This window comes from Rhipicephalus sanguineus, chromosome 1 (genome assembly GCF_013339695.2).
Source record: "Rhipicephalus sanguineus isolate Rsan-2018 chromosome 1, BIME_Rsan_1.4, whole genome shotgun sequence".
Taxonomy (NCBI): domain Eukaryota; kingdom Metazoa; phylum Arthropoda; class Arachnida; order Ixodida; family Ixodidae; genus Rhipicephalus; species Rhipicephalus sanguineus.
Genome location: NC_051176.1, coordinates 324330023 through 324356600, shown reverse-complemented (window position 1 = coordinate 324356600; position 26578 = coordinate 324330023). Strand labels below are relative to the sequence as shown.

Here is a 26578-nt window from a genome sequence, read left to right as displayed (position 1 = left end):
CACCTGTGCACCTCTCTGTTTATTTCCACTACCTCGATGCCTTTCTCTCTACTCATCTGCCATATCTCTTTGTTTGCGTCGACAACCGCTCTTTGCAGGTTGCCGTCACGCACCGGTACCTCCGGTATTGTGCATACCACTATCTGCACCTGAGGGGAAATGGCGCGCATGTCATCAACCCCTTTCGCCAATGTGGTCGCTAGTTCGGCTGATTCGTTACTCAAGACGTCGTTTAGACCTCCCGCGATTATCACGAGGTTACGTCCATTAGACTTAGTTGCGAGTTTTGCGTTAGCTTGTCTCATCACTGATCCCAGCCTATGGCCCGGGAACTTCCCTATTAAAACTCGTTTGTCGCCTCTCACCCTTTCCTTGACTGCTTCTGCGCATGTAGCTAAATTCGAGTCCCCGGCGATTATCACGTGATCCGACTTTTCTGCTGGACTTTCCCGCACCTGGCCACTGCACCTGTTACTAGCGCGTGCTACTGCTGTTGTTTTGTCCCCTCCCGTTCCCAAGACTACTTCGCGGAAGGTGGGTCCTGTGACCCTTGCACCTGTCTTTTCCAAACCTGTTTCCCCCTTCGCGCCTACCACTGTGAGGGTCGATGCCCCATTGTTCCCGCTGTCGCTTGCTTCCTTGTTCCCCGTGGCTACCTTTGCTGGCATGGCTACCTTTGCTAATCCCTCCTCGGCTGACTTAAGCCTTTCCGCCATAGCCATCGTTTTTTCCCGCTCTGTCGCTACCGCTTTCTCCAGCTCGGAGATTCTCACCATGAGCTCATTCTGGGCGGCCATCATTATTTCCATCTTCGCCTCTAACTCGCATTGCTTACACTTGGCGTCAGCTCTCTCTGTCGTCTCATCCTCACAAACCTCTATTTTCCGCCCCATTCCGCATCCTGAACACTTTACGGTCTTTTTGACCATGGCTATAGATCGTTCACGCGGCGTATTAGATACACTTAAAGCCAAATGATATCACAAAACTCCGCAAGTATGTTACACTTCAAATCACCCGTGCACCTTTCAGCCACGTGGTGGCCGCGAGCGCTTCATATAGGCGCCATCTGGTGAGCACTCTTGAAATCAGAGTCACAGGTGCTCCTCTAGCGGGAGCAATGAGAACTTGCGGCTACGGCGCTACGGACATGCCCCGAGCGTAAGGAGCAAGCTCATTAGAGAGGGAGGGGTTACGGAACCGGGTTTATCGGCCCACGCGGCGGGCATCTATACTCGGCGACAACTTGGCATTGGAGCGAAGGCTACGGAGGCGGGGCATCCGCACATTTGTGTTACTACGCAAGTAGTTCGGCATCTTGCAGCCGGTTTCAGTTCCAGTTTCGGTTTCGCTTGCTCGCATCGCTAGAGCGTTTGGCATACGTATACATGCAGAATGGGGCATAGTGAAATTGTGATCAGTGTGCGTAGATGCACCTACCTACTGTACTGTATATTGTCACGGGTTTGTTACTCTAAGAAGGCAGCAGTGGGCGTGTCGAAGATGAAACTCTTTATTTGGCCGAACTTGTAGGCGGGAAACGAGTCAGTCAGAGCGTCGTCCGTCAATAATTTTGACAAGTGGTAAAGCGTGTCGGCTTTTATACATGTTCTATCGAATGTTCCAGCGTTATCGCTGGTGGCCACGCAAACTCTAGACTATTCGCGTACCGCGCGCAATCTTAACGGAAAGATCTAAAACAATCGTGACGCTTCTGGAACATCGCATCACGGTCTGCGCGGAGCATTCCAAACAGCCTTTGCGGGTGAAGCCCGAAGACAACAAAATAGGACACATGGCAATATGATGAACGCCGCCATGCGCACACCGCAGCCTGAATACGGTGTTTGCTCGATTGTAACGCGAGGGCGACTTTAGTAGCAAAAATTTGGGAAAAAATCTCGCATTGCATTCGAATAAATACGGAATGCAAGTGCCATGATGCCGCTAAATTGAGTTTAGATTTAAAGAGAGCTCACGCTTAATTAAAAAGAGAGTGACGCAGATTATTTTATCAAGCTTCGCTGGTCACACACCTTCACAGAGCGTAACGGCCACTGATGTTTTTCCATCTGTATATGCAGTATGTAACAGGTATTGTCCATAATTTCGATTGTCACTGGTAGAAAAAAATAAAGCATAAAAAACCGTTAATATCTTTTATTGCATTGCATCCAGGCGTCATATGAAAGAGCGCGAAAGCAAAAGGCAAGTAATTATATTTTACGGCACAAGAAGGCACATCGCGGACAAAAAAGACCAAAAGATCTTGTTGCTCTAAATCAGGATTTTCCAGAACCTTCGTTAACAAATCAGTCTTTTCTAATTCACAAATCGCTTTACATTTTTTCAAATTAATCATTATATCCGACAACAAAAGCATTTCCACATAGGCTTTCAAGCGCAAATAAGAAAGCTTTTCCGCGGTGGAGAATACAATATTTTGGGCACTCTGTGTCAACATATTGTTTTGCACTTATGGCACAGAACGTGATAACCATAACAACTTTTTAGGGGCGAAGCTCCTTAAGGCGGCACCCGTTCGTCCCTCGTAGTCGTAGTAGTAGTCGTAGTGCGTAACCATTCTTACGCTTTGACCTCCAAGGTGGTGCCGGTGGGAGATTTTTCCTGTGCGTTGTTGAACAATAAAAAATTCGCAGCGTGCGCGTTAACTAAAAGCCGAATTCTTCTGTCTCTCATTCCCCATTAGCAGCCATTGGCATGTTCCAGTAGGAAACGTTAGTAGAAGTAGAAGTGTAAGTGTTAGCTAAAAGCCGACTTCTTCTGTCTCTCATTCCCATTAGCAGCCATTGTTTACCTCCAAGGTAGTGCCTGGTGAGATTTCTCCTGTGCGTGATTAAACAATAAAAATTTTGTTCAAAACGCCGTTGATTGATGAAATAAACCAACGAAAGACGCCAGATGTTTTGTAAAAGCAGAACGAAAGAACGCCAGATGTTTCTAAAGCAAAATGAAAAGACGCCAGCTGCTTAAAGAAAGACGCCAGATGTTTTCTAAAGCAATGGTTTTCTAAACAATGAAAATTCACAGCGTACATGTAAAATTAAAGTGAGCTGCAAGTCGTCATAACTCATCGAACCTTTAGTATAAACGCGCCCGATCTCACGTCGGTGATGATGTACTGGGCAGATTTCACGGAAGATTCACGGTTTACCGATGAACCTCCGCAGCTTCGCCCACTCATCATCATTCACTCCGTGGATATGCTGTGATTTTTCGGACACTGATAACACTAATGCACTTGTGACATAGAACATGACAACCATTACAATCTTTTGCTGGCACTCGATGACATGACATTTTACACGTGTGAGTCACGACACAGAACATAACCATAACAACGTTCAGCTGGAAATCCATGGCAACTGAGATTTCGCGCTTGTGACCATAGGTCGGCAAAAAAAAAAAAAACTGGAGCTCACTTACTCAAGAAAAATATTTCGCTCCGAGAGCTCACTGTGACTCAGGCTCCCCAAATTTCCCTCATCCGGACTACCTAAACCTTTTCCGACCAGGCTCACTCGAGCTCAAACTTTTTTTATTTAAATAGAAAAGAAAATAACATGAGAAGGTAGGCTACATTAGAGCCGGTTATCTCACCAACAAGAAGAAAGAGGCCATCACAAGAAAAATGGAAACAAATAAAGAATAGAAAAAGAAAAAAATTCGGCAGATCCCACGTACCGTGGAAGTCGATGTTATGCGAAGCATGCGGCGGGAAGGTGACTGTCACGTAACTTTTTTTTTACTGAGCGAAACGTTACGAAATGATGCTAAAGATTTGTATTACTTTTATACGCACACATATATGCTGAAGAGCCGTATATGTGTTATAAACCAGTTGTTTAAAGTTGGGTGACGCTGCCAACGGCAACATGGGTGTTACCAACGCCAGAAACGGTAAGCTGATATATAGTGCTTATACTTGTCCGTTATTGTGGAGAAAGTGCGCACATTTCACGAACCCGTGTGCATGTGTGGAAGGGGTTCCTAACAGTTCTTGAACAAGGTCATCATCACCGTGATCAGTGAGCACTAGACGCTGGTCATGACTTGTTATCGCATCCGGTCGCGATCGTGGTGGCGAGGGGTCCTTGTGTAGTGAAGAATGAGTACAGCTGTTAGAAATCGTGGATGCCTCGGTCATTTCGTCGACAAATTGTCTGTATAGAGAGCCGGCGACATGTCGGAATCTAAGTCACGATCGCGTTGGTGAGGTTTAGGCCATTAAGGCTGGTAGGCCTGGATAGGGCTACGTAGACCAACATCAGTGGATGGCGCTTGTCGTATTCGTAGGCTACCTGGGCGTATGTGACCTACGTAGCCTAGTCTACAAAGCGGCTGTCAATAAATCTGTCATCATCATCGGTCAGCATCAGGCCATCGCCCAGCCTCGTAGGACACTGCGTCGTTCTGGCGGACTAAGTGCACCTTACGCTGCGATGATGTGAATATCATACGTAACTTTCGTTAATATATTCCTCCGGGGTCGAGCAATGCTTCAATATAGCTTGCTGTATCATAGGAATGCAAACATTTTTATTAGACGGGTATAAAAGCAGAGCCAGCACTGGTACCACGGACGTTAATCTGATATGACGCCTGCATTGTAGGACTACCTATGTAGTGTTTGTTGCTTTCTTGTAAAATTAGATACCCAGCACCACAACCACAACTGACGTTGCAGCGAAATTCCGCCTGCATAGGCCGTTTTTCCAAACCAGGTTGTAGACCTGGCGTGGCTTTGTGGTAGAATAACTGATTGCCACGCAGGATGCTTGGGTTCGATTCCGGCTAGGATCCTGATTTTTATTCTCTGCATTCGTCGGGTCAACGCTGACGTTGTCGGTTTTTCTTAACGCTCTCATTTAAATTACCAATGTCTGTTCTCGCCGTTCTTAGGTTCATATAAACTGTCAATCACCTGTGGCGCATACCCGTACACCGCGGCCGGTGGTAAACGGGTATGTGCCACACGTGTCTGGAGGAAAGGGTTTGACGACGCACGCGACAGGGTTTTCAAGTTATTCATGTCATGACCACACAGTCATATTCGTCAAGTCTTCTTACCCTCCCTTGCTAATTTTGGTCTACACCAAGTTAAGGAGGCGATCAGGAGAGCACCCAGACGTAGGCGGCTAGATAGATAGATAGATAGATAGATAGATAGATAGATAGATAGATAGATACGTAGATAGAAACGCTCAAAGTGCCAGAGGTTCGCTAAGAAATGCTTCGCATTTAACAATCAGCTGAACTATGCAGATATGCAACATGCGTCATACAACTTCGCACTTGCAGAGTCCAAGGGTAGAGTCTAGCACACAGACGGTTGTGTCACATAACACCTCTGATGCAGTCCACACAGCCAGTCTCCCATACAAGGACATATGACATGACTATACTCCGCGACAACTTTTCTTGGCACCACTGTGGAAGCTACGGAGGCAAAGTGCCTGCATGCGCGAGCGCCAAGAAATAGTACCTATATTTATTTTCTAATTCGAAAAGTTACCTAGCTCAAATAAATGAAGATTTGTTCATTATAAAAAGAGAACGAGTATGGGAAGCCGTTCGTAAAAAAAAAGGTTATATGTAAACTTAAATTTTGTTTCTGTCTTTTTTATTTCTTGGACAGCACCGCGTGACCGCGTTTTCCTCACGCCTGCTCTCTCAGTAAACATGGCGTCCGTGATGCCGGCTGAAACGTGTGCGGCCGCAAACTCGCCGTTTCGTTCTCCGAAGAAGCTGTACACTAAATGTGACAAAAAGTGGCTATCAAAACAGACCAAGCAAGTTATCTGCAACGTCTACGCGAGTGAGGCGCCGTCAGCCTGACTTGTCTACAAATGCAGTGTGCCAGACTGTCGCCGAGCTCACCGGAGTGAGCAAGCGAACAGTTAAGCAGGTCAAGGCTGAAGCTCTGCGGGCCCCACTTGCCTCCCCAAAGCGCAAGAAATTGACTTTCTCGGGCCAAGCTGAGAAGCGCATCACTGGAAAGACGCGGCTCCTACGCTATGACACGTTTGCGTTGGCAGCACTGCGTCACAAAGTGCACAGCTACTTCATGCGCAATGAAATACCTACGGCAGAGAAGCTACGCAACGACGCGATCAGCGACCCTGACATGGACATACCGACTCGTACGATCCAAAGAATGCTGAACGACTTGGGGTTCGCCTTCCGAAAAAGAACAAGGAATTCCGTGTTGCTCGAGAGAGACAACATCGTTGCTTGGCGTCGAAAGTACCTCCGGACCATCCGAGAAATGCGGAGGCAGCGACGGTAAGTTCTTACGTTCTTTTTATTTCTGCAAAATTTCTGTTCACGACGCCTGATTGTTGGTAAAAAAGTTGACGCGAGTGGTGAACATGCGTGTGTGCCTACTGTTTGACATTTTGACCGCACAAAAAAGACGAGGACAGAGGGAGGTACGACGACACGGGCGGTAAACTTTCAACTCATTTTATTCAGTGAAAGACGTAGCAATATATAGCGAGTTTTGACATGCGCAGACACAGTTACGTCCGCTCATCAGTCTAGTGGGGCAGCCCCACTAGACTGCCCCACTAGACTGATGAGCGGACGTAACTGTGTCTGCGCATGTCAAAACTCGCTATATATTGCTACGTCTTTCACTGAATAAAATGAGTTGAAAGTTTACCGCCCGTGTCGTCGTACCTCCCTCTGTCCTCGTCTTTTTTGTGCGGTCAAAATGTCAAACAGTAAGCACCAACTAGGCCAAACGCAAGTTCTCCTAAATGTGCCTACTGGTTAGCGAAAACAATAGGTGTGCTTTGCATTTGTGATCGCCAAACGTGTGCTATTGACGTGAGTGATCGAAAGCCTTACATAATCCTGACTTAAGTCGCAGCGAAATTCCCCATTAAGATAGGGTGGCTGTTCATGCTTGCGCTTGTACGGTAAATAATAGTATTCGCCGAGGATTCCGTTGCATGTGGTGTAGATTTAACTCAGCGTTGTGTATTGCAGCATTTCCCGTAGCATCGTTTGAGAAGACTTACTGCCGTTTTTCCGCGTAGGAGCAAGGAATCTCAATGGCTTGGAGAAAGGAATAGCTAGTGATGGTTCTCGGAATTGTATAGATGTTATTGAGCGAATACGCTACGCACGTAATTGGGGATTGGGGACGTGGTAGCATCAGCTTTGATGTACAGCCTGCAGGGGCGTAGGCAGAAATTTTTACGGGGGGGGGGGGGGGCACCACTTTCGTCTGAGCTGGGGGCCGGGCCGGACTATGTGGTCGAGTGCCATTTTGTGCTCTGTATTCCGTGGAAGAAAAAAAATTAGGAGGGGAAGGGGGGCACAGGGCCGGACTGCTGCCCTCTGGCTACGCTTCTGGCAGCCTGAAACAAGTTTCCTAAACATTGGTTTCAGTCTCTCACAGAGTTTTGCCAGCTTATCTATTTTATATGTATTCACATAGGTTTTGTCAGTGCACATTTTTTTGCCCTTAAACAAAGGCATAACCTCGGATGAAGGCTGCCTGCTTTGTTAATGGGCTCCTTGTAGTGAAAGTGCGCTGTTAACAATAAGACTGCTTTCTCTTTTACAGGACCATCTACTACCTTGATGAGACCTGGGTAAATGCCGGCCATACAAAGGGGAGAGTTTGGACACACCAGCGTGATGACTCGGCAAGACGCATTTCGTCAAGGGCTCTCAACTGGCCTCCGTGCACCGAGCGGTAAAGGAGGACGCCTAATCGTTTTGCATGCTGGAAGTGCAGAAGGCTTTGTTGATGGAGCCGCCCTAGTTTTCCGTGCCAAGAAGGGCGCTGGTGATTACCACACAGAAATGGATGCTTCGCGTTTCCAGAAATGGTTTGTTGAACAGCTGCTACCTAACATCAAGCCACGCAGTGTGATCGTGATGGATAATGCGCCATATCACAGTGCTCAGGTTGAAAAGCTACCAAGCTCATCATCCAGAAAAGCGGAAATCCAGTCCTGGTTGATATCGAAAAATATCCCTTTTTCGGATGACCAACTGAAAAGTGAACTGCTGCAGCTCGTTGAGCAGAATAAGCATCTTTTCCTTGTTTACCAGGTTGACCAACTTGCCAGTGCTGCCGGGCATGAGGTTGTGCGCGCTTGCCTCCTTACCACTGTGAGCTAAATCCTATAGAGCTTGTATGGAGCCAAGTCAAAGGCTATGTTGCTTCAAGGAACACAGACTTCAAGATTGAACCTGTCAAGAAGCTGCTGCAGGAAGGAATCGCAAGTGTGACCCAACAGAACTGGCTCCATGACTGCACTCACGTGATGAGGCTTGAGGATGAGGCATGGGAGCGTGATGGCATTATAGACAGCCAAACAGACAGTCTCATCATAACTTTGTGCACAGACTGAAGTTCTTCAGATGAGTCAAGCAGCTCCGACATGAGTGGAATTGATGAACTGCCGTGACATCTCTATGTGTGCCTTGCCAATGCTTCGAGCAAATGATTGCGCATGTGCCTAACCAGAAACTGCGATATTGTTTCTGAGGACTACCGGTCACTGCTGTTTCTTTACATTTTTATGGCTTATTCAATTCATTGTGATTTTATCTGCTGATCTCTTGTTGCACTTCGTGCATGTTCTGGTTACGTTATCGTGATGTGATAATGACTGTGGGGATTTTGTGTGCCAAAACCACGTTGTGATATGAGGCATGCTGTGCTTGATGTTGTTCTACAGATTTCGACCTCTGAGTTTGTTTATTGTGCACCCAAATATAAGTACACGGGCATCTGGCATTTCCCGTTAACTGAAATGCAACACACTCAAACATGAGCCTTTTGTGTCAGCAGCCAGGTAATGTAAGCACAGTACCGTCACGGTGGCTGGGATGTGATTATCTTGGTCGTGAATGTTAATGTTATATGCTGCATCAGCGAGATCTACATTGCTTAGTTGAGACTTGAAATGTTCGAAATAAGGCTCCGTTTTCTTTTTGATCTCATGTCAATGGCGCTTGCTGCCTTGTTTCATTTCTGTCACAATGGGACCTGAAATTGTGATACCACCAGGCATTTTTGTGTTTTATTTACTCTTTTACTGAGTTATTCTACCCTGGCTTTCCATGTTATCAATGTGTTCCAACTCTTGCGTATTTACAATTGTTGATTAGAAGTGGTTATTCTGCCGAGCAATACCAGTGACCATTGTGATAATTTTGATGCATCAGTGGAGCATCTCCTTATAGAATGCCCGAAATATGAAGAACAGCATTTTCGACTTAGTGATCAACTCAAGAAACTTGACAAACGACCACTCTCAATTTGCAAGGTTTGGAGTATTGCCAAATCCTGGCAATCAAAGACGGGCTATGAGTGCTGTTTGGGATTTTTAATTGATGCAGACCTAATGAACTGCTTACGATTGTCATGGTTCTTTACTATCATAGCATTGTATTATTGATAATACTTTCTATACTCGGCGACAAATTATCTTGGCATTGGAGCGAAGCCTACGGAGGCGGGGCATCCGCACATTTGTGTTACTACGCAAGTAGTTCGGCATCTTGCAGCCGATTTCAGTTCCAGTTTCGGTTTCGCTTGCTCGCATCGCTACAGCGTTTAGCACCACGTCTACATGCAGAATGGGAACATCAGCGTGCGTAGATGCATCTACCTACTGTACTGTGTATTGTCACAGGGTTGTTACTTTGACGAAGGCAGCAGTGGGCGTGTCGAAGATAAAACTCTTTATTTGGCCGAACTCGTGGGCGGGAAACGAGTCAGTCAGAGCGTCGTCCGTAAATAATTCTTAAATATCGCAAAGCGTGTCGGCTTTTATACATGTTCTATCGAATGTTCCAGCGTTATCGCTGGTGGCGACGCAATCTTTATACTGTACGCGTACCGCGCGCAATCTTAACGGAATGATCTAAAACAATCGTGACGCTTCTGGAACATCGCATCGCGGTCTGCGCGGGGCATTCCAAGCAGTGCGTGCACTTTGCGCCGCAACGCTGCCAACGCAGACGTGTAATAGCGCAGCAGCCGCGTCTTTCCGGCGATGCGCTTCTCAGTTTGGCCCGAGAAATTCAATTTCTTGCGCTTCGGAGAGGCAAGTGGGGCCCGCAGAGCTTCAGCCTTGATACGCTTAACTGTTCGCTCGCTCACTCCGGTGAGCTCGGCGACAGTCCGGCACACTGCATTTGCAGACAAGTCACGCTGACGGCGCCTCACTCCAGCGATGACATTGCAGATAACTTGCGTGGTCTGGTTTGATAGCCACTTTCTCTCACATTTAGAGTACAGCTTCTTCGGAGAACGAAACGGCGAGTTTGCGGCCGCACACGGTTCAGGCCAGCGGTTCAGGCGGCATCGCGGACGCCGTTTACTGAGATTCTGAGAGAGCAGGCGTGAGGAAAATGTGGTGCAGGCGTGAGGAAAACGTGGTGCTGTCCAAGAAATAAAAAAAAAGACAGAAACAAACTTGAAGTTTACAATAACATTTTTTCACGAATGGCTTCCCATACTCGCTCTCTTTTTATAATAAAGAAATCTTTATTTATTCGAGGTAGGTAACTTTTCGAATTAGAAAATAAATATAGGTACTATTTCATGGCGCGCGCGCATGCAGGCACTTTGGCTCTGTAGCTTCCACAGTGGTGCCAAGAAAAGTTGTCGCCGAGTATAGATAGGTTCAACAATATCCGCTGTGGAGTACGTAGTACATTACCCGTGACGACTGTTGGTCTGGCGTGCGCTCGCGAGACCGGCCGTGCCATGACATTATTGTGTGACATGGCGGCCCTCGCGTAATTTTGGCCGCAGTGTTTAAACAACAGTAAGCTCTATGGATTTCCTCGTAACAAAAGATACCTCTTGATAAACAACAAGATTTCCCAGCTGACCGTTTTTCAAGAGATACAACAGTTACTCCTGTTTGATTCCTGTTGTATTTGCCCACATCGGCTCTGCTTCATTGTCAATGTTACGTGCAAGTAAGGGTGAAGGAAAAACTTCCTCCATGCGTGAAAGCCTTACGCAGGGTGTCTACCGAGTTGAATTTTCTAAATTCCTTGAGTTTTCCAGGTTTTCCCTGAGTGTTTTTGCTAAAATTCCCTGAGTGAAGCAGAACTTTCTTTATGTCAAGATGGGTAGAGACCATATCGCTCGGTGATGTCACTCTCTAATACGCACGTTAGAAAATAAAAACGACTTAATCCCATTTGAATAGCACATAAAACAGTTAAACCTCAATATAGCGAAGTTGGTAAAAGCGGCAACTCACTTCGTTATATCGAAACTTCGTTAAACTGAAATTCGACCTTTCATGCAAAGCACAGTCACCGAAGGATTACTCTTTTACTGAAAATGCCACAAGAATGCTCGACTAATATGGCAGCATGAAAAAAACTTTTTTTTTATTTTTCGCGTGAAAAAAAAAATCAATTTTCTTGAGCCTGAGGTGCAGCAATCACAGTTAGATGCCTTGCCAGAGTGTCACATGTAAATACAAAACAAATGTGGGTTTAATGCGCTGTGGAATTGCGCTTGTTCTGCTGCTGCGGGTTCCTGTCAAATCCTCGCGCGTTGCCCAGAGCAATGCAACGCATTTGCTACCATGTTGCCCAGCCGAACCATTTGCTCTCCACGAACGCAAAACATCGAAAACCATCCTACGTTCGAAAAAAAGAGTCACAGTTTCACCGCGAGAGCAAAATAGTAAATCCGATAGCAACAAAGAGGAATTTCATACGAATATAGGCTAGCTGCTCGCTCCTTCAGGAAACGCAGCCGCTGCACTAAGATAAGTGCCCTATCTATGGCTCAGGGGCGGATTCAGGTACCTAATGCCCCCCCCCCCCCCTTTGGATCCGCCACTGCTATGGCTTCAACGGAAGTTTTGCAATAATTAGAGCACAACACCTACAAAGATATGAGCCGTCTGCTGATCCCCACTAAAGATACCGCGGCGCACGCGACCACGCCCGCTGGTACAAAGTACGCACTTCCTGTCGAACTCACGCAGCCCCCGCCCTCCCCAACCCGCCGGCTCCTATCTCCATGTGACGGTCGGCTCGTTTCACCTCTGCTTAAGCCCCGTTCGTCGGCAGCGCTCGCGCGCTTTCACTCGCGCATGGAGAATACGACGCGCGGGGTGATGTAATCGCGATTTGGACTTGATAAGGAAGATCATGGCGAAGGCGAAAAATTCGCGTCGCAGTGTCTATATAATTGCTATCGCAAAAAAAAGCAATATAGCTGCGGGCTAAGATCGCATGAAATATAATAATATCTGGGGTTTAACGTTCCAAAACCACGATATGATTATGAGAGATGCCGTAGTGGAGGGCTGCGGTAATTTCGACCACCTGGGGTTCTTTAACATGCACCCAAATCTAAGTACACGGGCCTCAAACATTTTCGCCTCCATCGAAAATGCAGCCGCCGCGGCCGGGATTCGATCCCGCGACCTTCGGGTCAGCAGTCGAGCGCCGTAACCAGTAGACCACCGTGGCGGGGCGAGATCGCATGAAAGCACGGCAACAGCATGAATTACGGCACATACGATTATGGTGGAAACGTTACTGTTTTCCGGCATCGCGCGCCGAATCGAGCAAATGGGACCCGTGCTGGTGTCGCGAATTTCGGTCGCCGCTATGCCTTGGCTCTGAAAAGTTTTGTAATTCGGCTTTGTAGCAAACATCCACGTCGTGTGGCTGGTGATTGCGAGCTGCAGCCCCCAAAAACATCGGTCGACTGCCTAAAACTTGTTTCAGCAGTGCCCCCATCGGGAAAAAAAGAAAGAAAAAAGCTTTCACTTGCTGTGAATGGGCCCGTTAGTTACGCTAGCTCTCGCCTGGAAATTTATTCTATTCTTCACGGAGTCCTAATAGCATTTTTGAAGCTCGGGATCAGAGCGAGTGAGCTCTCCGATAACAGCCAACAAGCGTCGTCTTCCTCTCGCCGAACGGGATGGCTTGCCAGATATCAGCCTTGTCGAAGACATCCGCTTCCTGAACGATCGCGATCGCTTGCAAGATAACTCAAGCTCGTTACATCTGCTGCTACCGCTTCTACAACTAATCATGTTTGTTACTTGACACGCGGCGATAACAAAAACACCATATCTGGCGCTAACGCACAGCACGCGCGAGAAAGTATACAGAACTACACCGCGTAGTCACAGAACACCCTGACAACATTGCGCGATACGATGTGTCGTGGTTCATGGTTCCCGCATACCACGCATTAGGTGGATTCTTTCTCACTTCACCGCTCCGAAAACGATGACAGCATCGAGGTGCGCCATTTCCCCGCAGCCGCAGCAGCCGTTTGATTTGAAAAATGCGTTCACAAAATATCGAGCCAACGCTACCGCGACTTTCGTTGCCTTTCAATAAAGTTACTGTGGATTTTCCCTGATGGGAGCAGAATTTCCCTGAGTTTTCCCTGATAATTTTCAGACTACCCAAAATCCCTGAGAATTCCCGGTTTTCCCGATTTTCCCGGTCGGTAGACACCCTGCTTACGTCAATGTGAGACGATGTCACTATGTAGTCCGAGTTTTTTGTAGGGATTTAGTTACATTGTACTCACCATGAGCTCACCCCAAATAAACCACACGCGACACGCAAAATCGTCATCTGACGCGTGCTTTCCCTGCGTTATCACCGCGGTACCGCCGCGGCACTTCCAGCTCAGTGGTGGGAGCAAGTTTTCAAAAGGAAACGCGAGCAAACCAGATGACAATTGTAGTTACGTGGCAGAAGTACTCCCCAAATGATTTTTAAATGTTAATAATTTCTTAGCGAACTTCTGCCAGTTTCAGCGTATCTATCTATCTATCTATCTATCTATCTATCTATCTATCTATCTATCTATCTATCTATCTATCTATCTATCCGTCCACCTCTGGGGGCTGTTGCGACCGGCCTTTGAAGCACCAGAGTCTCCGGAGGAAGAGGCTGGAGGAAGGCAAACTTAACAGGTTTTATTTACATGGGCGAGCAGTTTGTTTGTACATGACGATTTCATCCTACAGGACGAGGATTTCGTGTCGAATGAGCCCGCGGGGGCTCGTTTTAAAGGGTCTCTTTCAACAGATCCCTTGATTGGGGAATTTCTGCAAGTTGTGACGGTCCAATCGCGTCCCACACACACTAATGAGGGTGCCACCCACACTCGCCCAGGTCAGCGTCGTCGACTGGGGCGTGGCCACCGCACTCTGCTGCTGTTGCACCAAAGTTGCAAGATGTGGTCCCCGCCATGAGAAGGCCGTAGGGTGATGGGTCCCACGCTCGGACCGCCGGGCGCAACAAAGGGTCTGCAGCTCCGAAGCACCTCGTCAATCAATTAGCGGGGCTGGTTGACATCCGCTCGGACGCCGCTGTCTCGTCAAGGTAGATTTGGCGACAGGAAACCATTACGGTCGTCTTCGCTGAGCTCGGATGGGCCGGACTGCACGGCGCCTCACGTCCCATCTCGGAAGGACAATTCACGCGCTTGAACCATTGTCAAGGCAAGCAGCGCTTCGGCGCCGGGTTCGAAGAACAGGCGACGCCGCCTCCTTTTCAGCGCAGATGCCGATCGTAACAGCTCGTCCGCCGGCGGGAGACTCGACCTGAGGGTGACCAGCCGTACAGGTTGCCCGAAGCGTCGTTGTTTGGTGGCGTCCTCCAGGCCACTGCTGATGACGCAACCACTGCCTTTCGTAACTCGTTCCGCAAGGCCTCCTTCCTGGGATCACACATACACACACACGAGCACAAGCACAGGAGAGCGCCCTGCCCGCACTAAGACACATCGAGTCCATAAGAAGCGCAAGACAAAACAGTCTACATTATACATTACAATTAAAACACAAAAACAGCAATCATAGTGTTCCTCTGAGTACTCACTGAAGCCCTGCATTGGATAAGGGTATAATCGGGCTTCGAGGGTTCAAGAGAAGAGTCCTCTTAAACCTCTTTATTCTGACGGCCTACTCAAGCCATCAGCGTTACCGTTAAGTTTTCCTCTCCGGTATTCCACATCAAAGTTATACTGCTGCAGTGCCAGACTCCACCTGAGTAAACGGCCATTCTTGGGCGACATGTTTTGCAGCCACTTGAGCGGGCAGTGATCAGTCTGAAATGTAGATCGGGTGCCTGAAAGGTAGCACGACAGTTTTTGGGCAGCCCACACTAGGCAGGCGCACTCCTTCTCGGAGGCACTGTACGCCTCCTCCCGAACAGTTAGCTTACGGCTAATGTACACAATGGGATGTTCTGCCCCTGCCCCGTCACATTGACAAAGTACTGCTCCCATGCCACGGTCGCTAGCATCGCATTGCACAATGAATGGTTGGTCATAATCAGGTGCCTGTAAAATGGGGCGGCTGATGAGCGCCGACTTCAAATTTTGGAACGAGTCCTGCTTTTTTTGATCCCACACCAATATGGCGGGCTCCTTTTTTCGCAGTGCATCTGTCAGCGGGCTCGCCAACTCGGAATAGTTCCTTACGTAGTGCTGATAGTAACCCGTGAGCCCCAAAAAAGCGCGTACGTCAGTTTTCGTTTTGGGTCGCGGGTAGGATGCCACGGCCTCCACTTTGACTTCAGAAGGCATCCGACGTCCTTGCCCGACTACATGTCCCAAGTAGCTCACTTGAGCCCCTCCCAACTTACATTTTTCTGCCTTTACCGTCAACCCCGCGTTCCTCAGACGCTCAAATACTTTCCTTAAATGATTCAGATGCATCTCCCAAGAGTCTGAAAAAACGGCGATGTCATCAAGGTAAGGCAAAGCAAAGTCGTTTAAGCCATGTAGCACCCTGTCCATGAGCTTAGAAAAACAAAACGGGGCATTTTTGAGCCCGAAACTGAGCATCAGTGGACGGAAGGATCCGAAAGGGGTTACGAATGCGGCGTAGCGGCTTGCTCGTGCCGTCAATGGCACCTGCCAATACCCGCGAATGAGATCAAGAGTAGAAATGTACCGCGCCTTACTGACGGTCTCTATCCTTTCCTCGATATTAGGAATAGGATAGAGCTGATCTCTCGTCTTGGAGTTCAGCCGCCGATAATCTATGCATGGACGCGGCTCCTTACCGGGAACTTCCACCATGATCAAGGGAGAAGCGTAGTCGCTATCACCCTCCTCAATTATGCCGAAATCTAGCATCTTTTGAACCTCCTTTCGCATCATGTCTCTGTTTTGGAGACACGCGGTACGGTTTCGCTTTGACTGGCTCATCGGACGTCAACTCAATATCATGCACTATCTCATCTGTTCTACCCGGTTTATCTGAAAACAAACCCTCGAACTCCTCGATCAGGCTCTTCAAGCCCTGAACTTGGTCACCTGTTAGATCCGTGTCACTAACCATCTTTTCCATTTTCGCACTCGTTGCTTTTGACCGATCTAGTTCTCCGAAACCGGGAGGACACTCTACGGGAATTTCTTCGTAGCCATTGAGTGAAAGGCATACGACGGCCTGTCTCTCGACGTATGGTTTCATCAAGTTTACATGATATATTTTCACTCCCTTCCGACGCCCTCCTAGCTTGACTGCGTAGTTAGTGTCTGACAGTTTTTGCACGACCTCGGCCGGACCCTCCCATTGTACTTCAAGTTTGTTGGCCCTCGAATGCCGCAGCAGCATCACACGGTCGTTCACCTTGAACGCGCGCTTTTTGGCGGTTCGGTCGTAGTACACTTTGGCTTTAAGCTGCGACGCGCTCATACAAGCCTCAGCCAATTCCCGTGCTACGCTGATTCTTTTGAGCAAACGGAGAACGTACTCGACGACTGTCGTCTCTTCTCTTCCTGACCACATCTCCTTAAGCATGCGGAGAGGCGATCGCAGTTCGCGGCCATACACCAACTCCGCCGGGCTGAACCCCGTCGACTCGTGCGGTACTGTGCGCAACGCAAACATAGCTGCGGGGAGACAGCGTTCCCAATCGCGAGAGCTCTCCCTACACAGAGTCTTCAGCACTCGTTTAAGCGCTGAATGCCACCTCTCTACACTGTTTGTCTGGGGATGATGTATAGAGCTATGTATTATTTTTATTCCACATCGCTCCAGAAAGGTTGTCGTTAAAGCGCTTGTAAAGACGCTTCCTTGATCACTTTGGAGTTCTGCTGGAAAACCCACGCGAGAGAAAATGCTCAGGAGCCCGTCAACTATTTCAGACGAACTAAGTTCCTTCAGCGGAACAGCTTCCGGGAACTTAGTGGCGGGACAGATCAGAGTAAGTATGTATTTATGCCCCGACGAAGTCGTTGGCAGTGGTCCGACTGTGTCTATGACAACCCGACGAAATGGCTCCGTTATTATGGGAACTAGCTTGAGCGGTGCTTTCCACTTGTCATTGGGTTTCCCTACGCGCTGGCACACATCGCATGACTTAACAAACTGTTCTGCGTCGCGGAAACATCCGGGCCAGTAAAACTCCTGCAACAACCTTGCTTTAGTTTTCTTTATCCCCAAGTGCCCTGACCACGAGTTATCATGGGCCATGCGTAGGATATCTTCCCTGTATTTAGTTGGAACTACCAGTTGTTCAAACGATCTCTGACGCCTATCTTGATACGCACGATACAAGATTCCATTCTCCTTAAAGAACCTCACGTTCTTTCGTGCCACGCCTTCCTGCTGATGTGTATTGTTACGATCGGCCCCTGCGCCGAAAAGAAAGCGGCGTCCCCTGTTCTTCGAACCGGGCGCCGAAGTGCTGCTTGCCTTGACAATGGTTCAAGCGCTTGAATTGTCCTCCCGAGATGGGACGTGAGGCGCCTTGCAGTCCGGCCCATCCGCGTTCGGCCAGACGACCATGATGGTTTCCTGTCGCCAAATCTACCTTGACGAGACAGCGGCATCCGCGCGGATGACAACCAGCCCCACAAATTGATCGACAAGGTGCTTCGGAACTGCAGACCTTTTGTGTCCGAGCGTGGGACCCATCGCCCTACGGCCTTCACATGGCGGGGACCACATGTTACACCCTTTGGTGCAAGAGCAGCAGAGTGCGGTGGCCACGCCCCAGTCGACGACGCTGACCTGGGCGAGTGTGGGTGGCACCCTCATTAGTGTTGTGTGGGACGCGATTGGACCGTCCCAACTTGCAGAAATTCCCCCATCTAGGGATCTGGGGAAAGAGACCCTTTAAAACGAGCCCCGCGGGCTCATTCGACGTGCAATCGTCGTCATGTAGACAAGAAATCCTCGTCCTGTAGGACAAAATCGTCATGTTGAAACAAACTGCTCGCCCATGTAAATAAAACCTCTATTAAGTTTGCCTTCCTCCAGCCTCTTCCTCCGGAGTCTCTGGTGCCTCCAAAGGCCGGTCGCAACAACTGGATGGCAGACGGTGGGATATGACGGATCGACAGAAAGCGACATGGACCGGAGGTCAGCCGAAAGCCCTAGAACCCGGAATTCGGCGGGATCGACGCAGCGTGCCATGACCGCACGGTATGGGGTGAGTGACTGACTTTGCGCTTGAGATGTATCGAGTCTTTTAGCCTAGACCTGTTAAAAGATAGATAAAACTAGCAACTGCCTAGGAATTGTGGTTGTTATCTCAGCACAGAGCAGCACTCGGCGATGATCTGAGCATGTTAGGATAAGCATGGTAACTCAGATTAGTTGATAGGAGAAGACGAAGGTTCGTTGCGGGAGTGTTTTGGGAGGTTTGAGGCGGTAGAAGAGTGAAGGTGAAACGGGAAGAAGGTAGAGAGGGATGTTGGCTACGTGTTGCTGCTTGTGTGGTTGGCTTTTGGTCTCTGCTGTGGGATTCGCCAGGCTTCAATTTCTCCAGACCCAGAATTGAAACGCTGGTGGGTTTGTTTGTGTTTTGTCAGAGCTGAGCCAAAGCAAGGTAGTCGCCATGGACCTGATGAGATTGACGAGGGATAGCCTGTTGGAGTTGTGTTGGGAGCTCGACATACAGGTAGATGACGATACGCCTGCGTCAGAACTCCGCGAAATAATAGTAGAAAGCAAAAACAACCAGGAGGATGTAGATTACTTCGGGAATCTAATCTTAAGAAATCAAGAAAAGCAAGTAGAGCAGGCAAAATGGGATGAGGAGTGTGAAAGGCTGGAACATGAGTGTGAAAGACTGGAACGTCTGATGAGATTGACGAAGGATAGCCTGTTGCAGTTGTGTTGGGAGCTCGACATAGAAGTAGACGACGATATGCCTGCATATAAAATCCGCGAAATAATAGTCGGAAGCAAAAACAAGGAGGAGGATATTGATTATTTTTGGAATCTAATCTTAAGTTATCAGGAACAGAAAATAGAGGAGGCAAAAAGGGTTCAACAACACAGGAAGGAGATGCAAGCAATGGACGAGGAAATTGAGAGACTAGAACGCGGGTTAGATCGAAAGCAGCGGAGTGGTCAATCGGTAGATGTAGCGCACGAAAGGTGCGAGGAACAGTCGAGTGCGGTGCAATTCAGAGCCGTAGGGAAGGCTAGCACTTGTGAAGATAGCAGCAGGTTCAAGAATGAACCGAGGTTGGCAGCTGCGAAAGATGCTGCGCTTAGAGGAGAGGCCGCCGAAGGCCAGAATAAGTGCGACAAAGTGTTGTGCCAGTGGAATTCTAGAGAAACGGCTAAGACAGTTGTGGAAAAGCTGGCACAAACACCAAGTGAGAGTATCGCAACGGTGGATTTTGCCTGCGGTGTCCCAGGATATTTCGACCCGCGAGGCAAGAACACCAGCGTAAGTTTAGGAAGTGGAGCGAACGAAGTGAGTAGAGAGCACAATGCAGTTGGAGACAGCTCCCAGGTATGCGAGCTAGGTTGTTCGGAGGAAAACAGTTGCGTTGTTCCTCAGCGCGTTAAGCTGTCCGCCAGTCTGGAGAGGGAAGAAAAAGATTATTTGTATGTAAATCATTTAGATTGCGCGGGTGAGACAGCTAGCGAAAGCAGCGAAAGTGCTGATCAGCAAGAGATGCGAGCGGGATGCTCGAAAATGAGCCCCAAGAAGCGGCGAAGACGAAAGAGACACCGTAGAGCCAGGAGCGCGGGAAAAGGGACGACGAGTTCGAAGAAAGGCTTTGAATGTTTGAGCGTAGTAGGAAGAGAAAGGCGTTTGTCATCGGCGACAAAGTTTTGCATGCGTCCGAGCCGCCGGACGAAAAGAAAAAGAAAAGCGCATTGCGCGCAGGTGCAGTCACAGGGAAGGAGTCAGTCAGCCTCCCGTCGGAGTATCCACGGCGCGTTTGATGGGGCGCGGGAATGCAGCGTCGGTGGTTCCCAAGAAGTAGCGGAAAGAGGGGAAGAATGCAGGCCTCCAACGAAGAGCTTGGGGGGGTTCGGAGGTGAAGCGAACGGGTTTCGCGATTGTTGTAGTCCCCCTCCGACAAGAAAGGCCCATAGGGAGCGACCGCCGCGCGTACGTCTGAAAAATGAGTGACAGCCGTAAGCTTCTGGAATATTGTCGCTACCGGACTTGTTTGTTTCATTTTGAATTTTGTTTTCTTTGCTTATTTTAGTTTTGGATTGTTTTCTTTTGGTTTCTCGGCTACTAGATATTGTTCAAGTTACTAGTTTTAAGTTTGTTTACTTCCTAAGCTGTTTGTTTATTTCTTAAGTTGTGCGTGATTTTTTTTAGGGATAAGCGTTGTGCGGTTGCATAACGACACGCATCAGAGCGTGCGTTAGGGTGTGTCCTACGAGTCCGTTATTAAGAGCGGCGTTAGGAGTGTTTTAAGAGTGACCTTGGCAGTTGATTTTGAGTGCGCGTGAGGAAGCAGGGATATGCTTCGAGTTTTTTCAGGGTTCATGCGAAAGTTTTTTTCTTGTTTATTTTTGTTTTAATTCGCATGTGTCCTGTGTGGACGTGAGTAGGAGGAGTTAGTGCGCGAGTTTGTGTGTATGCGTTGTAAGAATTGTGACCGCAGACGAGAGTTAGTAGTGCATCCGTGTTTGTTTATAAGAACTGTGATCGTAGTACATCCATGTTTGTTTATGAGAAGTGTGACCGCAAAGGAGAGTTAGTGGTACATAAGCGCAGTAGCACTAGTACGAGAAATTGCGGACGTGAATAGTGAATGGCGCTGCTTGTGTTAGTGCAGCACGACAGTCTGCTTTTCGTCAGCTCAAGGGAACTTGACGACTAGCTTTGGCGGCACAAAATTTTGGGATCAAAAGAGAGGTTGAAGCGTAAAGCTTTTGTTCACGAGTATGAGGCCTGGTTGACTTACAGCGGATTACTGACGCTTGCACACAGGTAGGCCACGAAGGGCACATCACTGGAGAAGAGATCATGTTTGTTCATGGCAGTTTAATAGGAAGCTTATACTTGTATCGGGATTAGCAGCTTCAGCGATAGCTCGGAGAAACTCTTCGATTGCTGCTTTGTGTTTTAGTTGTACTATTTAAGGCAGGGTGTTTTCACATGATTTTGTTTTGGACTCGATGTGTCTCAGTGCGGGCAGGGCGCTCTCCTGTGCCTGTGGTTGTGTGTGTGTATGCGTATTCCCAGGAAGGAAAGCACCGAGGAACGAGTGCGAGAGTCCATGGTTCGGCGTCTTCGGCAGTGTCCCGGAGTACGCGACTTTCACCGACGCTTCGGGCAACCTGTACAGCTGGTCACCCTCAGGTCGAGTCTTCCGCCGGTGGACGAGCTGTTACGATCGGCCCCTGCGCCGAAAAGAAAGCGGCGTCCCCTGTTCTTCGAACCGGGCGCCGAAGTGCTGCTTGCCTTGACAATGGTTCAAGCGCTTGAATTGTCCTCCCGAGATGGGACGTGAGGCGCCTTGCAGTCCGGCCCATCCGCGTTCGGCCAGACGACCATGATGGTTTCCTGTCGCCAAATCTACCTTGACGAGACAGCGGCATCCGCGCGGATGACAACCAGCCCCACAAATTGATCGACAAGGTGCTTCGGAACTGCAGACCTTTTGTGTCCGAGCGTGGGACCCATCGCCCTACGGCCTTCACATGGCGGGGACCACATGTTACACCCTTTGGTGCAAGAGCAGCAGAGTGCGGTGGCCACGCCCCAGTCGACGACGCTGACCTGGGCGAGTGTGGGTGGCACCCTCATTAGTGTTGTGTGGGACGCGATTGGACCGTCCCAACTTGCAGAAATTCCCCCATCTAGGGATCTGGGGAAAGAGACCCTTTAAAACGAGCCCCGCGGGCTCATTCGACGTGCAATCGTCGTCATGTAGACAAGAAATCCTCGTCCTGTAGGACAAAATCGTCATGTTGAAACAAACTGCTCGCCCATGTAAATAAAACCTCTATTAAGTTTGCCTTCCTCCAGCCTCTTCCTCCGGAGTCTCTGGTGCCTCCAAAGGCCGGTCGCAACAGTATCGAGTCGCTCAATACTTTCGTCGGCTGTCTGCTCTTCGCGCATAGTACTGGCACTGATACCTCGCAACCTCTGGAACGCGAGCGAGCTCGGTTCTACTACTCCCCCTATTTCAACACTTGCAGCAGCATTCGCTGCTGAAGCCTCCGTGCCTCTCTCCTCAGAAAGAACTTCTGCGATACCTATCCTGCCGTCGCCGAGCGCGCTTGTCTCTTCAACCTGCTCGTGCGTGAGCTTAGCTGCCACTTCTCGGGCCTTGGATCGCGTGAGAGCCAAGACTGTCCCCTCACAGAAGTTCAAGCCTTTGTCTTTCAAGAGTTGATCTGATTTGTTTGAAAATAGGTACGGGTACTGAACAGGAAGGTTCTTTGACACCGCCGCTTCCGTCTCCAACCTACCAAAAGGGCCCTCGACGATGACCCTGGCAACTGGCAGACACTCTGAGTCTCAACCACTTGCCTTATCCATGCGCATCCACCCGTATAATCATCCGCGCCTACTAGGGACGGATGAATAACGTCCAGCGTCGCCGCGCAATCCCTCAGCACTTTGCATTCTTTTCCATTGACCTTCAAGTTATGCATATACGGTGCCAACAGTTTATCGTTCTCCTCGGTGTTACTCACGTACGAGAACACATTCCTGCGTTGTTTGCAAACAGCAGCAATGTGTCCCGGGCGATTGCAACTGTAGCAAATCATAGGTCGCCTCTCCTCAAAATGCCTTCTGTCCTGTTCGTTTTGTGCCCCCGCGCCTTGTTCATTATCCTGCTCTTTCCTCTTTGCGGACGAGTACTCCCCTTTACTCCGCTGTTCTCGCGGGCCTTCTCCGACGGCGCCGCCTTTGTGTCCTTTATTCCCGCCCCACGCATTTCTCGGTTGGAAAGTGGGCGCCGCGGGCCCCTTTGACTTTTGTTGTTCCCGCTCGTTTAGCCTACGCGAGGCGTATTCTTCCGCTAACCTAGCAGCTGCCTGAATGGTCGCAGGGGTCCTGTCTTTAATCCAAAATTTCATAGAATCAGGCACTCCTTTATAGAACTGTTCGAGCCCTATTAACTCAATGACCCGATCATGGTTGCCGAATGCTTCGGAACTTTTCAACCACTCCAACAAGTTGGCTTTCAATTTGTAGGCATAGTCCGTGTAGGATTCACCCGTCCCAACCGATGCACTACGAAATCGCTGCCGAAAGGCTTCAGCGGACAAGCGGAATCTTTCTAACAGCGCCTGCTTGACGTTTTTGTAGTCGTTGGCATCGTCGGCATTCAATCGCGCAACGATGTCGGCAGCCTCGCATGGCAGTAATGTCAACAAAAGCTGAGGCCAGGCAGCACTAGAACAGCCCATTTTCTCGCAAGTCCTTTCAAAATTGACGAGAAAGAGTCCTATGTCCTCTCCAATTTTGTAGGATTGCATTAAATCTTTTATCTTAAAAGGGAGAGAGTTTACTGTGGAGTGTGGCACTTGCTGACCTTCTGCTGTACTGCTCATTAATCTGCGGATCTCCAGATCCATGCGCCTCATTTCTAGCTCGCGCTGCTCTGCTTTTTCTTTTCGTTCACTTTCTATCCTCCTCATTTCCCTCTCACGCTCCTTTTCGTCATTCTCCTTCTGCTTATTGCTCTCGATCAACTCCCAACACTCCCGTATCTCATCCTCATCTGCGTCTATAGCTTCTATAGCCTGAATAAGCTGAGGCTTTCTGCATATTCCGCTGACGTCTACACCCAACTCCTTGCACATCAGAATAAGCTCTGGCTTATTTATCTTACTCAGGTCCATGATGAAAGCTGCTCTCTACTGAGAAAATAACCACAATTCCTAGGCAGTTATAAACTATCGAACTCTTAACAGGGCTGGGCTAAGAGACTCGATGTATCTCAGAGCAAAGCAAGGCACTCACCTTACACCGTGCGGTCGTGTTGTGCTGCGTTGGTCTCGCTGGTTGCCAGTCCACAAGGTATTCGGTCCATCCCACCGCTTGCCATCCAGTTGTTGCGACCGGCCTTTGAAGCACCAGAGTCTCCGGAGGAAGAGGCTGGAGGAAGGCAAACTTAACAGGTTTTATTTACATGGGCGAGCAGTTTGTTTGTACATGACGATTTCATCCTACAGGACGAGGATTTCGTGTCGAATGAGCCCGCGGGGGCTCGTTTTAAAGGGTCTCTTTCCCCAGATCCCTAGATTGGGGAATTTCTGCAAGTTGGGACGGTCCAATCGCGTCCCACACACACTAATGAGGGTGCCACCCACACTCGCCCAGGTCAGCGTCGTCGACTGGGGCGTGGCCACCGCACTCTGCTGCTGTTGCACCAAAGTTGCAAGATGTGGTCCCCGCCATGAGAAGGCCGTAGGGTGATGGGTCCCACGCTCGGACCGCCGGGCGCAACAAAGGGTCTGCAGCTCCGAAGCACCTCGTCAATCAATTAGCGGGGCTGGTTGACATCCGCTCGGACGCCGCTGTCTCGTCAAGGTAGATCTGGCGACAGGAAACCATTACGGTCGTCTTCGCTGAGCTCGGATGGGCCGGACTGCACGGCGCCTCACGTCCCATCTCGGAAGGACAATTCACGCGCTTGAACCATTGTCAAGGCAAGCAGCGCTTCGGCGCCGGGTTCGAAGAACAGGCGACGCCGCCTCCTTTTCAGCGCAGATGCCGATCGTAACAGGGCTCTCCTGGTCGTCTCCTTAGCTTGGTCTTCACCAAAATTGGCATAGGAGGAACAGAGTATATGATGAACGCGATTCGCAGGTCATAACCACTGACCTCCATTAAAAACGCTGGACGGCGCATCCCCGCTCTTCGAGGCGGGCGCTTGTGAAGCCACCGGAAGGTCCCCTGTTTGTCCCGGAAGCTGGCGTCTCCTGTCCGTCTCAGTCGCGCAATGCAAGTATTCTCGGGTGGCAGCTGTTGTTATGATCGTTTTTCTTTTTTATTTTTTCAAACTCTGCGATTACGCCTCATTTTAGATGCCGACGAACGCTACACAAAAGATGACAGACGCCGTGCCGACACCGTCCGAATATGGTGGAGTGCTGCAACGTACAAAATGCGTAAAAAGTAATGCAACTTTGAGGTACTTACACGTGAAATGTCTTCCCTGACGACTTTTCCGGTCGAGTCGTACAGTTTACTGCGCTACAGGCAGATATTTCTTTAAAAAAGAAGAGAAAAGCTCTCTTCCGGGACAAAAACGACGGCTTCCGGTGGCTTCACGCCCGCGTGCTCGATGCGCCATCCAGCTCCTCCTAGTGGAGATCAGTCGTCATAACATCACTAACGCGGGTTCCCTGTCGCGTACTTTATGAAAACTTTCCACCGTCTATAAAGGCCAAATCCTGGTCATCTAGCGGTTGTATTGTGGCGTGTATGGCTGTCGCAACAGCTACAGAAACACTGTCGGTAAGCTGCCAAAAATAAAATTTTATGGATTTATATGGAAGGCTCACGAGAACGAGCGATGACAGCGTCGGATAAGGGCGGTGCGACATGCGAGATAAACAGACGCTCTTAATTTTTTAATGCTCTCCTTGCTATTACTGCGCATATTTGCTCGTTGTGGTCATAAACTCTGCCTTCTTTTAGCCCCGATGGACGTCTTAGGCAGCTTGTGAAGCACCGAAACCGCATATGCAGTGCCCACTTCTTGCGCAATGATGAGAGAAGCTCGAAAGCCCTGCATTCTGCCTCTGTGTTCCGACACGTTTTCCTGCGTGCTATGGGAAAGGTGACAGTGTGACCCTGCGACGAAGCGTTAAACATCTTCGTATCTAGAAGGAGACGCGGCGATGGCCAGAGCCAGGCGCATGATAGGTGTATGCAGAATATGTGCTCGAACTTGTTTACAAACATAGACAAGGCGGCGACGAGCTTACACCAGCCTCGGCGTCCACCCTTGCATGTGCACCTTGCTCCCACAATGTGCAATTGGTTCTATAGACAGCTGGGAAAATGTGTAGAAATCATTGAAAAGTCCTACTGAAACAATCCGTATATGCGGATCCGTACATACGGAATTATTGGAATATGGAAAGCCGCATGATGCGGAATCCGCATCTTACGGCAAGCCGTATCGTGCGGAAAGATGCGGACATCCCCAGCTTATGGAGTGCCATATCGTGCGGAAAGATGCGGACATCCCCAGCTTATGGAAAGTGCCATATCATGCGGAAATATGCGGACAACAGCAGCTTACGGAAAACCGCATAATGCGGAAATCATGCAGCTATCTGCCGCATTATGCGAAAATCAGATGGACGTCCTAGACCTCGTGGAA

At 49.1% G+C, this 26578-nt stretch overlaps 1 protein-coding gene across 1 annotated transcript; it reads left to right on the top strand.

Moving 5' to 3' along the window:
• Positions 1-17709: 17709 nt before the first annotated feature.
• LOC125756990 (uncharacterized) lies at positions 17710-22267 on the top strand. Its single transcript, XM_049412102.1, has 2 exons — positions 17710-20894; positions 20935-22267. The coding sequence occupies exon 1, from the start codon at positions 18859-18861 to the stop codon at positions 20395-20397; it is 1539 nt and encodes a 512-aa protein (XP_049268059.1). The 5' UTR covers positions 17710-18858; the 3' UTR covers positions 20398-20894; positions 20935-22267.
• Positions 22268-26578: the final 4311 nt, after the last annotated feature.

Excerpts from the sequence above, each read along its gene's own strand:
- LOC125756990 (XM_049412102.1), top strand. The coding sequence starts at position 18,859 with ATGGACCTGATGAGATTGACGAGGGATAGCCTGTTGGAGTTGTGTTGG.